We start from the raw sequence: 15,530 nt of genomic DNA on the forward strand, positions 1-15,530 counted from the left end.
AATTAATGCTCAGAATTACTCAAAGATTCAATAATTTAATGTCCTATTTCGATAATCTTAGTAGAGTCTTAGCAGCTGTTAAATTATTCATTTACTTCCTCACATACACTGTGCCAGCAGACAACAAAGTTTTTCATCTCTCAAAGAAGTATGTTATGACAAACAAACTCTATTGGCAAATCCAGGGATGACTGTAGAGCTACTCTGGACTTATCCCAGCCAAAATTATGGAGTAGGATGTGTAATCCTAGGTCTTACCTCTCGAGAATGCCTCAGGTAGTCACAGAATGGTATGGTATGCCTACCAATATCTTGATTTTTAATCTTCTGGTGCTTGTAATGGAGGCGTTCCAAACCTAGCCAAAAGAGAAGATGTCAGCTATTTCTAGAGGGTAAATTAACAGCTCTATCACTATAAACTAAGTAGCTATGCAGTGCTATAAAATAAACACCTATGTACCATATTGTCCCAGCAAATGCGTAATGGTTTAAAAAAAATTACAGAGTTTCATAGGGTTAAAACTGAATATTTCCACTCTTTTTCAGCAGACTTTGGAGTACAGCCCTCCTCAGACCATGTGGTACTGAGTCACAGCACTGCCTGGTACTTCTCCCAGTAGCTCGCAGGATGAAACCAGTGAGCCACATCACAGCAAAGTTGAAAGATGAGATGAATAATGCCCAGAATTTCTGAGAATGAAAGAGATGGAGAATTACTAAATGAAGAGTAAGAATGTCATTCCTTTTCACTCCAAAAGAGACAATACAGAGTTCATTTCTTCCCTTTGGAGGATGTTTTTCTGAGCAATGAGAAATGAATAATGCAGACAGAGGATCTCCCAATAAATACAGTATCACAGCACAGCCCGTGAGGGTAAATGCACAGCCCGTGAGGGTAAATGTCCTGAAAAATCCTGAGTTTATTTTTTGCAATTAGCCAGGATGTCACTTTAGAAGATGTCACCTTAGAAGATACTTCAGGAGAGGAGACAAAGACATCATTCTCCTTGCTTCCTACTAGTTCCTGAGGATTAGCACTCTGCTATCTCCCATGGAAGACATGCAGTGGTCCCAGAAAGATTCAACTGGCCTTCCATCCAACCTATGACTCTTTTGCCTCTTCAATGTTGCATCAAATAATCAGGACATGCATGCCTGCAAACTAAGTCTAATTTTATGAAAATTACGCCCTGAGGTGAAAATGGTGGATAACACTTTGATTTTTTGAATTCTATTTACTGCTTCTTTTTAAAAGCTGTTCTGAAATTCACTGTTTGCAACACGTGACATACTTAGCTGACTGAAATTAGACACGGTGAGCCAATTCTTGCTGTGTTTCTCTTGCTCATCCCAGACACTGATCTCTGCAGGCTCTGAGTTCACTTGAGTGTTCTGGGGACAATCATCCACTCTAATCACCTGCCAAGACACAGACAAAACAATACTGAATTTACAAGTTGACTAGCATCTCTGCAGTTCCTCTGACAGCAAATGATGTGGCCTTTCAGAGCATCTCTGAGACACCAATGACTGAATGCACTGACAAACAGATTTTCCCATTTTTGTTACAAGCTGCAGAAGATGGGTAGCTCTTGTCTAGTAAGTACTACGGATGAAAGGTCTCACACTATCTGAAGGTATTTGAACTTTGAGACCTAATACCTTCAGAGATATTAGATTTCAAAGTTCAAGTCTAAGATCCTTTGCTGACCTGAGCATCTTACATAAACCAGTCTTCGGCATTCATCTCATTGAACAGATAACACCGACCATAGAAATTTCTTTATAGTTCTAGAAATAGATTTTTATTTATGAACACACAGACACAGTTGCAAAAATTGCCCCATACATATGACAATCAATATACTTTCTGCAATGTGCTAAATGCTTGATGGATTCAGAGAAAAGTCTATGGGACTCTTGCAGGCAGGAGACAACATTATGAGGCCTAATCTACTTGAGTACAGTTGTATACCCCCTGGGTATGGTCACTCCTTAAGTCTATCCTAGATCATATGAAGCCTCCACAAGTTCTCCCACCAGCTGAAGTGCAAGGACCCATCTATGCTTGTGTAAAATCAGTATCATCACAGTATACCAAAGTCCCTGTATGTCAGCAAGTTCAAAGAAGAAATCCCATACATCCAAAAGAAAAGGAAAATTGAAACAAAGCTAGACACACACCAGAGATGCTCCAGTTTGTGTGAAGCATTTTAATGTATACATTTTCAACTACACCACACTGCAGAACTGCTCTTAAGGAATGAAAAAGACAATTTTGAGATACACAATTCTCTTGCATCTGCCCATACCGGCACCTGAAGAGGTTTTTGATTCCTCTTTCCTCTCCCAGACTTTCTGTCTCTGTTTTGCTGGTTTGCTTTTGTTGCCTCACTGTGGTGTAGCTCACTGGATCCTAAAGATTCTGCAGGAAAGAGTCAAAAAACACCTTTAAGCTACAGCGTTTCTGTTTACTGAGAGAAAATCTGATAGGACTGAGAATTGGCAGATGTCTAAAGCAATCCTAGAAAGAATTGTTACATCCAAACTGAATACTTGAGCAGTTCAGTGCAAAGATATGCACCATCACAAGATATAAAACAACTGATGTTATCTATCATCCTATACTATTCATAATTAAAATTGGAATCTGATGTATTTTAGCTCTTGGTAAGCAAACTTGGTGGTGGATAGGGAGGTATTTAAACTGACTACAGAAATGTATGCCTTTTCATTCTCCATACACCCATCTCTGATACTGCTAATGTATCTCTAGGGGATTGTATAATATATTTTGGTTCTTGAAACTCTGTTTTTGCATGCCCAGGCCAAGAGACTTCTCCAGAGTGAGCAAAATCCTTCTGTCACCTGGCTGTGTAGCCACAGCCATGGAGATTCCATGAGATGGGGCAAATCAGGGTGGCTGACACATAGGTGTGTTGCAGCTTGGATACCAAGCATACTTCAGATATTCCCAACAACCAGATCCACACAAAGAAAATGAAAGAGTAACTCTGGACTCTCTGCTACTATCCTTCACTGCATCTAATACCTTCTGGGTGCAAATGAAACATTTTTGTAATGACTTGGACTCTCCAGTAAAAGATACTGTACAGGTTTAATGTTTTATAATTACCGACTACAGCCTTGCAGGTTTTCCCTGATCTCTCTTTCTTGGGAGATGGCAAGCTGTTGCTTCTGCAGAAACTCCAATCCCTCCAGAGTGGGCTGATCCAGAGGGATATGCTTCGTTTCAGCCTGTTCTGAGAGATGCTGCTGCTGAGACATGGCTTGTCAGAGTTGTAGGAGAAGGACTTTGAATCACTTAACTGGACATGCCTGGCAGGATTATTCTGGCAATTGTTGTCCCTGTCATAGGAGGAACGTATGTACAGGGCTTTCTTCTTTGAATCTGAGATGAAAACTCCTTTTTCATCACCTTCAGAGAATCCCCAGTTCACATAGCCACCTTCAATTTCTTCCCTGTCATGACAGGGGGATGCTGCACTTTCTTCAATATCCAGAGGTAGCTGCAGATCAAGAGGATGAGCAGCCTCTGCAGTATTAGTCTTTTCTGATGGCAAATGAATAACAAAGTTTCTCTGGCTCCACTGATAACCTTCTGTCTCTTTTCCAAGGAGACTGACACTTGGCAAGTTTTGCTGAACCACAATGCTACTTTGCAGGTTATCTTTGAATGCTTCATCCTTGTACTTGGCAGGAGTGCTCAAAAAGGAAAAATTCAAGGTGACATCCTCAGAAAAAGACCCTCCCTGATGGCCAGGGGGCACCAGCAAAAACTGCCCATACCTGGGAGTTGACTTAGTCTCAGAGGATACTCCTGAAGTGAGTGTGTCTGTTTCTATTTCTGCCTTTTGAGAGCTGTCTTCTACCATCTTGTTACTCTTAGACCTCAATTGCTTGCACTCTGATGGAGACTGAGTCCTTACCAAGCTCTGTAGGAGGGAGGGGGGCATGCTGTAATAGTGGTCTTTCTTGTCATACAAGCACTCAAGGCTGCTCAAGGTCTTGGAATAGAATGCATTGCTCCAGCTGTGGGGCAGCTTCCTACAGGTTTGATGTTTTGTGTCTGCCAGTAAGGCTTCTTCCACCTTCAAGGTGTCTACAGCTGAAAGCACTTTCAGGATGTCCACTGTCAAGGCAGACAGGTCTTGCAAATGTCCTAGCTGGCTGTCCAGGGAGAATAAAGACTCCTTGATATAAAATACCTTCTCATGCACTTCTTTAAATTGTTGAAACATCTCTTCCACTCTAAGTAGAAAAAGAAAACATAATTAAAATACTTCATATCTGTTTGTGAGATGATGAAAGAAACCATTAACACATTTCAAAAAGTCAGTGTTTCAAACAGGGGGTTTTTTTTAATGGTGACTTTCATTCCCATTAATATCCGTATTTGGCAAAATCCAGCCAAACTGCCAGTGGGTTTCTGTTGCAGTGGGGATCCTGCAACACGCATATATCAAACCAGGAGTCCCGTGGAAAGGAAATATATATGGACAGACAGATTCTTGCTAGATGTTTCAGAGATGTTTATTTCTCCAGCCGCATGGCCGGAGCTCTGCCCGAGGAACTGTTCAATCACGGGACCAAGGGTCCTTCTGCCCGCGCAGGGAACACAAACCAACCCATGGGAACGAGGCTGAGCAGGGGCAGGGAAACCCCGTGTCTGTGCCCTCAGGGCCCCTCTCCCAGGGCTCCATGGCGGGGGAGGGACCCCAACACCTCACCCGTTTTATTTTAATAAAAGGAGAATGAAAACAACTGGATAAACATAACAAGAACAGTTTCAAAACAAAACAAGCCACCCTCCTGAGTCTTTAAATGTCCAAACAGATTCTCTGGAACATCTTAGGGCTGACAGAAGGGAGACAGGACTCTCTGAGCATGCTTTGTGGGGAAACTGAGGCAGGAGAGGGTTTAACTTCTTCCCTCCCCCTTTTCATCCCCCACTCGGCATTGGAAAGGGATTTTTGGGGAAACAATTGGCAAAAGCATGGTTTTGTGAGGGAAACCATGGATGAAAAAACGGATTGGGAATACACTGGGGGTAATAGGACATAGGGTAAAAGAGAAAGGTGGGATTAGGAAAGGGAGACTGTAGGGGGGACTTACAATAGAGATACTGTCTAACATGACTACGATTTTTTGCATATATACTGCCTTTTACAGCAACACCATCAGGCCCAGTGACCTGCGATGCTTGTAACCCTTTTCTCCCTAGTACAATATTAAATTCCACCACCTCTCCATCTCCCAAGCTTGGGATGCATTTTTCAGGGTTATTCTTTTTAATAGCAGTTCTATGCACGAATATGTCTTGCTGGTTGTCACACCTTGTTATAAAACCATAATTTTGCTTAACATTATACCATTTTACTATCCCTAAGATCTTAGTTTCTATGATCTTTTCCTTTTTCCGAGTGGCTGCTGTTTTTTGTCTCGCTGCGTCTTTGCTCTCTCCTTTGGTCGCTCCCGTGTTGGAATTGTCGGGGCTGCTGGTGCCTGCGCGCTCTTCCCGGGGTCGCGTTCGGGGCTGCGCGGGCCGGGCCGGGCCGCGCCGCTCAGTTCTCCGTGCGTCGCCTCCTCTGGTCGCAGCTTCGCTGCCGCTGCCGGCCGCTGTACCCACATCTCGGCCGGGCCCCCGAGCGATGACTCCCCCGCGCCCTGCTCCAGCGTGCGTCTCGGCTGGGCGCGGCTCCGTTCCACCGCCATTGCCGCCCGCCGCCGCCCGCGCGCCGCCCCTCTCGGCCGGGCGTTCACGGGGCTCGCTCCACCACACGCTGCGCGCGGCCGGGCGGGCACCGCCGGGTCCCGCCGCTCCCGCCGCGCCTCGCTCTGCTGCCGACACTGCGGCTCGCATGGCTCCGCCCGCGCGCGGGAGCTGCCTCGCTGCTGCTCGCAGAGCGCTCGGTGCACGTGGCCTGGGCCGCACGGTCCCTGCGCCAGGCTTCCCTTCGCCAGGACACAGCTGACATTGCTCAACAGTCTCGGTAACTAAATAATATTCACGAAAATATTCTTCCATCGGCATATATTTTGACTCAAATATTAACTGTGTCCAAACGGTTTTCCAAAAGCCCTTGGTAAGAATTAAATCCCAAGAAACATAGAAAAAGTTCTTAAACAACCATGCCAGGAAGTGTTTCAGTTCTTTCTGAGCTTGAATCAAGCTAAAATTTACAAATCGTTGTTCAAGAATCGTTTTAAGTTTAAGATAAATGTCCATATGCGGCTCTGAGAGCCAAGAGTCTTCCCACGGTTCCTCCATAGTTTAGATACGGAATAGCAAAGCAAAACCAAGAAGAGGAATCCAAAGTTTCCAGGGTTTACTCACACAAATCAGTCGCTTAGGGATCGGGGATCGTTCTGCTCTCAATTCTCCACCATTTGTTGCAGTGGGGATCCTGCAACACGCATATATCAAACCAGGAGTCCCGTGGAAAGGAAATATATATGGACAGACAGATTCTTGATAGCTGTTTCAGAGATGTTTATTTCTCCAGCCGCATGGCCGGAGCTCTGCCCAGGAACTGTTCCAGTCACGGGACCAAGGGTCCTTCTGCCCGCGCAGGGAACACAAACCAACCAATGGGAACGAGGCTGAGCAGGGACAGGGAAGCCCCGTGTCTGTGCCCTCAGGGCCCCTCTCCCAGGGCTACACGGCGGGGGAGGGACCCCAACAGGTTTCTCAAGGAAACAGACGTTTTGCTCAAGGAGTATCTATTTTTAAAATTGTTGTTTTCCTACTGATACCCATTAATTGCCATAGAACTACTAAACCAAGGATGGCAGGCTACATTGACTATGGCTGCGAATGAAGTATACTTCTTGTCGGCTGGACATCCTGCATTTTACATTTCTTGTGCAAGCATGAGAAGGGTAAGGCTCACACACACTGCCAGGTACTCTTTAATTCTGCATTCTTCAAATACTAGAGACTGCTGAGAAACACATCTTCCCAAGAACATATTTGGCCTCCAGAGCAGATTCTACGCATCTTATGCTATTGGTTACCTTTAGGTAAAATTCAACTACCCAAAAAACCAAAGCCTTTTTTGTTATCTTCGAATCTCCAGTGAAAAGTGCAGGAACTTCTTGGCCTGGAATTACATCATTTTAACCAAATCATTATCTTCATATTTCCTGAAGATACTCTCTGGCTGATAAACTACCTGCAGGCAATATGCAGTAGTAATTTCTTTCCTTTGTCACAGAGTAACTAAAATATCTAGTATTTAGGCATTGCTGAATAAAATCAAAGACCAATGTTCCAGAACATTTTATTCATCTAAATTAATGTCGTGCATTGATGTTATGCAATGCTGTGAAGTGTGTTTCAGTTGTACTCAGAAAAAAATTCCTTTCCAGATCTATATTTATCCAGTAAATGAAACCTTATTGAAGTAATCAATTCTGCAGTTTCTGAACAAAGCTACTTATTTAATTTCTTTTAGAGGGGAGGTTTATTTTTCTTCTGTGTTTAGTTTTAACATGCAGAAAATAAGATTATGAACAGGAAAAGATGCTTTCTCTAGGCAAAACAAATTCGTTAGATGAGATCAGTGTTGGCATTCAGTAAGACTTTTTATAGTGTTCAGTTTTTATAACTCTTCCCATTAAACTTAATGGCAGATTTGCCATTGATTTCAATAGAAAACTAAATTAGGCCAATACTGATTGTTTTGAAACCCTGTTAGTATTTGTGTATTGACATAGTGTAAACCAAGGCACTACACTGCAAATAATTCTACTGTGGTTTTCTGGTTGCTTCTGTAAACAGCAATTATACTCAATCATGAGCAATACTCTCACAGTGTACCTACACTAGCAAGTTTTAAATAAAATTACATATTGCGTGCTGTTCTCTGGCTTGCTTTTCTAGTGCTACCTGATCTGCAAAAGTGAAACTGAGCAACACCTCACTGTACCCCTTTAAGCATGTGCACACTGAACGCATCTGGGGATGCAATTCTGTCAGCAAGGCAGATCTGACATACACCTCAAACACATGCAGATACAGAAACAGATACATTTCCATCAAATTAGCAAGGCCTATGCATGTTCACAGTGGCCATAACCAGCTTCAAAGCATTAGCTTATCAAAGTCTTTTTGTATCACAAATTTATACAAAGAACATAAATATGCATCAAAACACACCTTTCTGTGGTCAAACGGATCCTCTCACTGCCACTGGAACTCCGGTTTTCATTCTTTTCATGAAAATAGTCTTCTACACACTGTTCCTCAAAGTCATGGAGTTTCTTTAACTCCTCATCACTCAGATAGAGCTCTGAAAAAAGGAGGTAGGAATCAGTATGAAGCATGCTGATAATTGCAATCATTTATAAGTATCCATGAGGAAAAAAAAAGAAAAAAAGTACCTGCCAAAAAGCTTGTTTACACTCCCTCCCTTCACAAGAATGAATCAGGCCTAACTGCATTAATTTGGGCTTGAGCATAAAGACTCAACATGCCAAATACTCGAAAATACGGGAGTTTGTCTTTCCTTACACAGGGAACAAAACCATACTGACAAAAATTCCAGTGGACTCCCCTTAAAAGCTGCAAAAATACATATATGAATCACAAATCTGCTCACAAAGATGTACTTTCTCACAAACTTTTTCCTTATTTTGTTGTACGTGTGTCACTCACAAGAGTTAGAGATGAATATGTCAAGCTTACAAAAATTTCATTCCAATTTGGCCCAGGCATTCATTTGGAACTAGTCATCTACAACAATTACAGTCCATTCAGGTGCTCAAAGCTGCAAAGCCCTTTTTTTATTTCACCTAATTGATTAATATGTTCATATATATAAAACATTCTGATATTCTTAATAAATTTTCATATGTATAAAACATTAAGATCTTCAGCTCCAAGATTATTGGGGGGAAAAAAACACTCAAAAGTTTAAAACTCCATAACTTGGGCTGCTCATGGTGCTATTCTTCTAGGACACCAAGACTTCTGAGAGAAGAGCTCCATTACAACAATGTACAAAGAAATGCATATGGTGGAAAGCTGCTTCTCTGATTCAAACTCCACATTTTCCAAGCTTCTCTTCTCTGTCCTTTTTTATGTACCAAAGTCCTCACTGTACTTGCTCAAGAGGTATCTGTTCCAAGCAACAAGGCAGTGTTTGATACAAGGATGTAATACTCAGCTGCAACACACAGCTCAGCAGTGAAGACCCCCACAGTATTCTGGGGTTCCCCCTCTCACTCCAAATGAGACTTGATCACTTTCCAGGCACTCTTCTCCCCTATTTGAGCTGTGTTTCTTCCTCCAAAATTTTACTCTGTATCTTAGTATTGATTTTCCACAGAGCGGCCCTGGATCCTTCTTTGTGAAAACCAGTAGTTATAACAACACCAAAATTCAAGAAAGCTATCAAGCAATGTATAGGTATATAGAAAACGTGCCCAGAGGTGCCTAAACAGAAAAAAATTCTCCTTCTGAGAGAAGTTGTAAGTAAGGCATGAGCCCTCTTCTATCCAAGGACTTTTATATGTGCTAAGCAAGGTTTCAGTTTTGCTTTAGCCTAATGTTCATTACAAGACACCCTCTATGCTATGTCACTGCCTTATGCTGTGCTTGCACATAAAATAAGCAATGGCACTTCAAAGGCAGCCTGCTGTATCCAATCATGATGGGGGAGCTGAACCTGGGAGCAGCAGTACAGCAGTTCAGCATTGATTAGCTAAGCCCGGTTTTGAACTCTCTGAGCATGCCAGATACCTTCAGCATTGCATGTTCAGCAGAGAAAATTCTAAGTGAAGCATAACCGAGGCAGAGTCTGCCCACCTCTATTACAAGGCATCAAGGGTGTATGTTGCATCAAAAAGGATTAGGTTGTATAATACTATATACCAATGCTTCCCAATGCTTTTTGAGATATGGTTACAGTCACCAGCCTCTCCTTGTCCCCATTTCCCTGCCTCACCCCCACCACCAAGCCCCACTACTGACTATTCATTTCCACCCCAGTGTCTTGAGGTCCCCTTCCCACAACAGCTCGGGCTACTCCTGGCAGAGCTGGTGACAGTGGGACAGGGAACTGGCATCACTTTAAAGAGGCATTAGGAAGGACCTGGCATGAAGAAGCCCAGGCTGGGAAAAGTGAGGAAGGTAAGGTGCAGTGATAAGCCAGTGCACAAAGGGACGGAAGTAGTGAGGAGGTGGGAAGCCCCTATGCTCTCTCTCTGCATCTGCCATCACCAGATCTTGTCTATCCTTGGGCTCTGCAGCTGCTTTCCCCAGGTAATGAAAAAGGAATTACTGGTCTTTTCATGACAAACATACAGAAATTTATACCTTCAGTACTGCTTAATTCCTTTTAAAATAAGAAATTATTTATTTCCTACAGAATGAGTTGCTGTCACTTTATTTCAGCTCAGAGTTATGAGGTATCTAGACTGATGCACAGTATGTAGCACAGCAACAGCCAAATATAAAGCAAAGCATTCCTCATTTTTTTTTTTTTGGAACTCAACTCCACAGTGATGGGAGTGATGATGAACCATTTCTTTTGACTCCCAGCTTACTTAGTCCAACATCGCCTTCCTCTTGGTCCAACTCATTTGGAGGCTGATGGCGGAAGATGCGGTTTATCAGAAGCCCAATGTGACTCAGGAGGATGAAGGGTGGAGGCAGCCATGGCTTCTCATGGTAGGTCATGATGTAGCGGTAACGGTTGTACTTCCAGAGCTTGTTCGATATGGATTTCAAATCAAAATAAACATTACTGAGGAGAGAGCCACAGAGGGAGAGGGGAAGGAGGGTGAAACACTCATGTGAGGAATACTCCCAATATAGCACAAGACACATGTCTACAGATCTAATCTGACACTGAAGGAAAGTCCCATTCCTCCAGTGAGGTAAATCAGCTTAGCAACTTTCATTTAACAGAGCAGCAGCATGTGCCTGCAGCTAGTGCATTGAGAATGAGATCTTCAAAGCTGCCCAACAGATTCGGAGATCCAATTTCCATTCACATTAATGGGAGATGGGCAAAAGATTTCACTGACGTGGCTTTGAAATCCCAGTCATACCATTTAAACTTTAATACATACCCTAACTGAGAATTCAGCATTGTTTGCCTCTTGGGACTAGATTAAAAGTAGGTGTCAGGCTAAGGGAAGACTGTAACAAAATACTTCTGTGCACTCCCTCTAAAAATATACTTGCTGCGGATGAGCCATTCTTCTGCAGAATACTCATTGGAGCTGTGAAATTATTAAACATGACTGCTGTTGCACTGAATAATTTTCTGTACCTACCATCATAGACCCAATATAGGAAAGAAATGTTGTGGTTTCTAGCACTGCAGTTTCAGGTGCACTGTCACACTGCACACCCAGCATACAATCACAAAAACATCAACTCTCTTTCTGAGAGCATAATTAAATGTATTTCTCATACCCACCCATTTCTGGTCCCACTTCTGGAACAATCAAATCACTACACAGAAGATTTAGCATATCATCATTACTAAAGGTTTAATTCCAGAAATAATTGAAATAACAATTTCACAGCTGCAAAATAATACATAGTGTGTAAAATAATAGTTTGCTTCCTTGACACAATTTCAGGAAAGGGATTTCTTGTTGGGAGGGGAAATAGAATGAGTTTTGATAGTTCAGTTTTCTTGTATATTAATGACTTATTTTATTAATTTGAATTTTTTTAACCTACAGATGACTTCTTCTTCCCCAGAAATGCTAGAACTATAGGAAAAAATAAAAACCCACTTGGGTTAGGCTGCCTTTTACTAATATTTTCAGAACTTGATCCACTACAAGGGGTTCCTGTTAAAACAGGAAGGGTTAGGATTACTATAAAGACACTGATTAACTACTGTAAGATTAATATGAATTACTATACAATTCATAGAATAATATAGAAAGAGACCTTTCTACTGTGGCAACACACATCAAAAGGCAGATTGTTGGAAACACTACAGTTAGATTTCAGTCTAGAACATACGAGATTACATCAAGTAAGTAAGAATTTTCAAATTATTTCCTAAAGGAAAAGCATGCTCTTACAGTCATTATGCTCTTCCCTTTGAACACCTTGCACTTATCTGCCAGTTTAAAACTTGGCTTACATTATGATGAATATTATATAGGCTCTTAGCACAACAAATACAACTTTTAGGAAGGGAATTACTTCAGAGCTGAATTAATGTTGCTTTTTTTGCCAGCTGAAATTGTCTGATTTCACAGAGTCAGATTCTGTTTAAGTGAGCTGCCTTCTCACCATCCCTTTCCTTGCACCATCTTGCTATCACCATTCTTTCCTTATTCAACTTACCCCCATGGCAGATGGGGTACAGCCACCACCACCAACATGCCCTTGCTGGGGCATTTTCAGTGAAAGCTTGTAAGAAGTGCTGGCAGAACATACATTGGCTGCTTTTGCAGCAATATACCAAGGGACCTACTTAAAGAATGCAATGAGCAAGTTGACCATGATGATGTACTGCACAAAGAGGTAGACAGCTTGCAGGAACGGTGTGAGAAAGGAGCCAGGAGGACAGTCTTCATTGGTTTCACAAACTGGAAATGAAGGACACACAGAATATGGGTAGCACAGAAACCAGAGCAGAGCACAGCAATGGCCTGTGCTTCTCATTTGTCCCAGCAAGAAACAGAATAGTCCTCACTAATTTCACAGAGAGACATCACTAAATTTTCAAATTAAAGGTCAACCTCTACCTAAAGGAGAGCTGAGACCTCTTCATGCTACTGCCACCCTAGTCACCACTGTTGAGAAGCTGCAGACATCACTTCATACATATTAGTTCTTACGCCAGTCATTCCACTTGTTGTTAAGGGGAAATATGATGCAGCTGAAATGTATTTGGGAAATGGCACACACTCAGGTCAGCTGAAATCCAAATCTTTGATCCTTAAATAGGAGCATCACAGACTCCACTGTGAAAAAGGTACAGCTCAAAGGCTGCTTTACCAGTACTGGAGTGTAGAGCTACACACACAACTTAAAATCACATTAAATCAAAAGGATATATGGCTATGAACATTTGTGACATAAAGCAACAAATAATGGAAATGAAGGGATCCCTTTTGATGTTTTTAAATTGTCAAAATAAAAACTTTTCAATCTTTTAAATTTCTAATCAATTTTAACTCTTTCGAGGAAATTTTAAAACACACTTAAAAAACAGAAGTCCTAAATTCAGGACATATTCTGCCGGATAAAGAGTCACTAGAGAAATCATAGCTTTATTTGGGAAGCGTCAAATTTCTAAAGGTTTAGAATTATTAGGTGATTAAACGAATTAAACTGGGAAACTTTACAGTGTGCTTTCATTAAAAGAATTTTGACTTATATAACCAAAATACATGTGACTGTTTCAGCAGTGATAATGGATGCAACATCTTAAATTATTTTAATGAATTGGGTCTATGCTGAACTATGTACCTTAAATATCTATTTCTGTTTGCATACCTACTTCTCCATTTTAGGGAAAAGTGTTTTACTTATACCTTCAGTCAGTAGCATGAGTGTATCTTACATCCATAATGCTTAAATACCTCTGGAGTGCCTGGTTCCAAGGTTAAAGCCATAATCAAGATACATGATTTTTCCTCTTTACGTTGATTGGTTCTATTTCTCCTATGTGCTCATTTTTTATCTGTTTAAGAATGGAGCCAGGTAACTTATTTCTCCCTTTCTTTTTCTCCTTTATTTTTTCCTCCTTAAAGGCAACTTTATAGTTTTTTCCCCAAGAGATCAGCAGCTTTGGATTCACTTAACTGGAAATTTATTTCACTGGCAGATCCCCTGACCTGCCAGTGAAATAAAGGAAGTAGCTTAGCATTAGCTCCTATGTGCTTTGCCCTGATATTTGCAGTATACTTAATGTGAAACACTAAATTTGAAGGCTTTAGAGCTTAATCTTTATTTTTAACAAAGAAACTCGTATTTTCAACTTCATTCATGCAGTATTACTCATTATGGACACACATATACTGGTATCAGAATTGTTTGAGAAAGAACAGACTCAGTAGGCAGTCAAAACTCAAGTAGAGCAAAGTAGGCCAAATATGTTTCTGCACATATTTAAGCTGCCAAGCTATATTCTGAAAATTACCTACCATCTATTTCTCCAGCATAGACCTCACCAAACATCATCCAGTAGGGCTGAAATACAATATCTCGTGCCAGTGTCCAGGAGGGAGGCTCCTCTGGTGAAAGAATTGCCTTTCGTGACACCCCAAAACTCAGCAGGACTATGGCCATCATGACCACAATATAGAACATGTTTCCTGTCTGGAAGACATATTTGTGTAAAAGAATTAGTTGTGCTAACTACATGTAAAGGAGACATTCACTTTAGGGAAGAGTATCAATCCCTGTTTTTGCAAATCAGAATATAAAATCAGGGGTAATAATCTAATATGCTGGAGGAAATAAAAATATTTTATTTATGTACCTGGACTACATGAGCATTTTATAGATGTTAAAATCATCCTAGACCAAAAAAGCCACAAGTCCTACTTGCTTCACATGTTTCTCTTAGATCTTAAGCAAGGCATAAAAAATGCAGAGACCTTACAATGGCAATTTTGCTCAGTGGAGCTTCTTTCAAACCAAGAGCAAGGAACAGCAGTGAAAATTATTTTGCCTCCTAAACAATTGCCATGAAAGACAGAATATAAATGTATTAAGAAGAGAGCTCCCAGTAACCAAGGCAAATTACAATAGGAATCTTCACTAAGACTAGACAGTAGTTCAGCAGCAGTTCTTATAGCAAAAGAGAAACAAAATTAACTTTGATTTCACAGATATTTTGCCAGATAAACTGGGATATAAATATTTGAATCAAAAAGTAAAATAATACTGAAACAGTTTCCAAGAGTTAGGGGAATAATCTATCATAGTGAGCCCATTTCCAAGAGGCAGTGACTTTTCTTTTCCCTGTTACCAAGCTGGATCAGCAAATTAACTCAAATGCAACCCTTCTCTAAGGAATGAAGTGAAAATGGCTTTTTTGAATAAATTCATGTAATTAATAAATTAAAGTGTAATCTGATTATGGTCAACTCACAAAGAAAACAAAATCATGGCATTTTCAAGCAATACATTCACTGTGAATTATTAGATGACTTCTCCTTTTCTGTCACTTCTGAGCTTTACATACTCCTGAAGGTAGATGCCTTAACTACAGAAATATTGCTCCAAAGCACAGTACTTACCATTTTCCCAATCATTGTCAGGTATGGGCCAGCATGCTGATTCACAGCAAAAAGATCAAGGAGCCGAGTGTACCAAAATATAATATCCAAGCAGTAAAGGAGCCTCCCTGCAGTTTGAACAGGGGGGTTGGACCAGCGCAAACCAAAACCAATCATAAACAGGATGATAGCTACAGAATCAGTAAAATTCCAATATTCATAAATCCACACCTTCACTTTTTGGCGGAATTTTCCAGGTTCTGAGATAAATACCTGGGTAGAATGTAGAAAAAAACCAC

General features: G+C 41.2%; 1 protein-coding gene across 1 annotated transcript in view; it reads right to left on the bottom strand.

The window, feature by feature from the left end:
- The window catches only part of TRPM6 (transient receptor potential cation channel subfamily M member 6), a 73,093-nt gene that overhangs the window by 29,666 nt on the left and 27,897 nt on the right, over positions 1-15,530 (bottom strand). The window contains exons 20-28 of the mRNA XM_032097106.1: positions 15,253-15,504; positions 14,152-14,326; positions 12,474-12,588; positions 10,573-10,772; positions 8,183-8,315; positions 3,137-4,272; positions 2,313-2,425; positions 1,293-1,419; positions 259-356 (exon numbers count right to left, since the gene is read on the bottom strand). Coding sequence (XP_031952997.1) covers positions 259-356; positions 1,293-1,419; positions 2,313-2,425; positions 3,137-4,272; positions 8,183-8,315; positions 10,573-10,772; positions 12,474-12,588; positions 14,152-14,326; positions 15,253-15,504 — 2,349 coding nt within the window. The remainder of the gene's footprint in view (positions 1-258; positions 357-1,292; positions 1,420-2,312; positions 2,426-3,136; positions 4,273-8,182; positions 8,316-10,572; positions 10,773-12,473; positions 12,589-14,151; positions 14,327-15,252; positions 15,505-15,530) is intronic.

The sequence above is a fragment of the Corvus moneduloides genome, chromosome Z (assembly GCF_009650955.1).
Source record: "Corvus moneduloides isolate bCorMon1 chromosome Z, bCorMon1.pri, whole genome shotgun sequence".
Taxonomy (NCBI): Eukaryota; Metazoa; Chordata; class Aves; order Passeriformes; family Corvidae; genus Corvus; species Corvus moneduloides.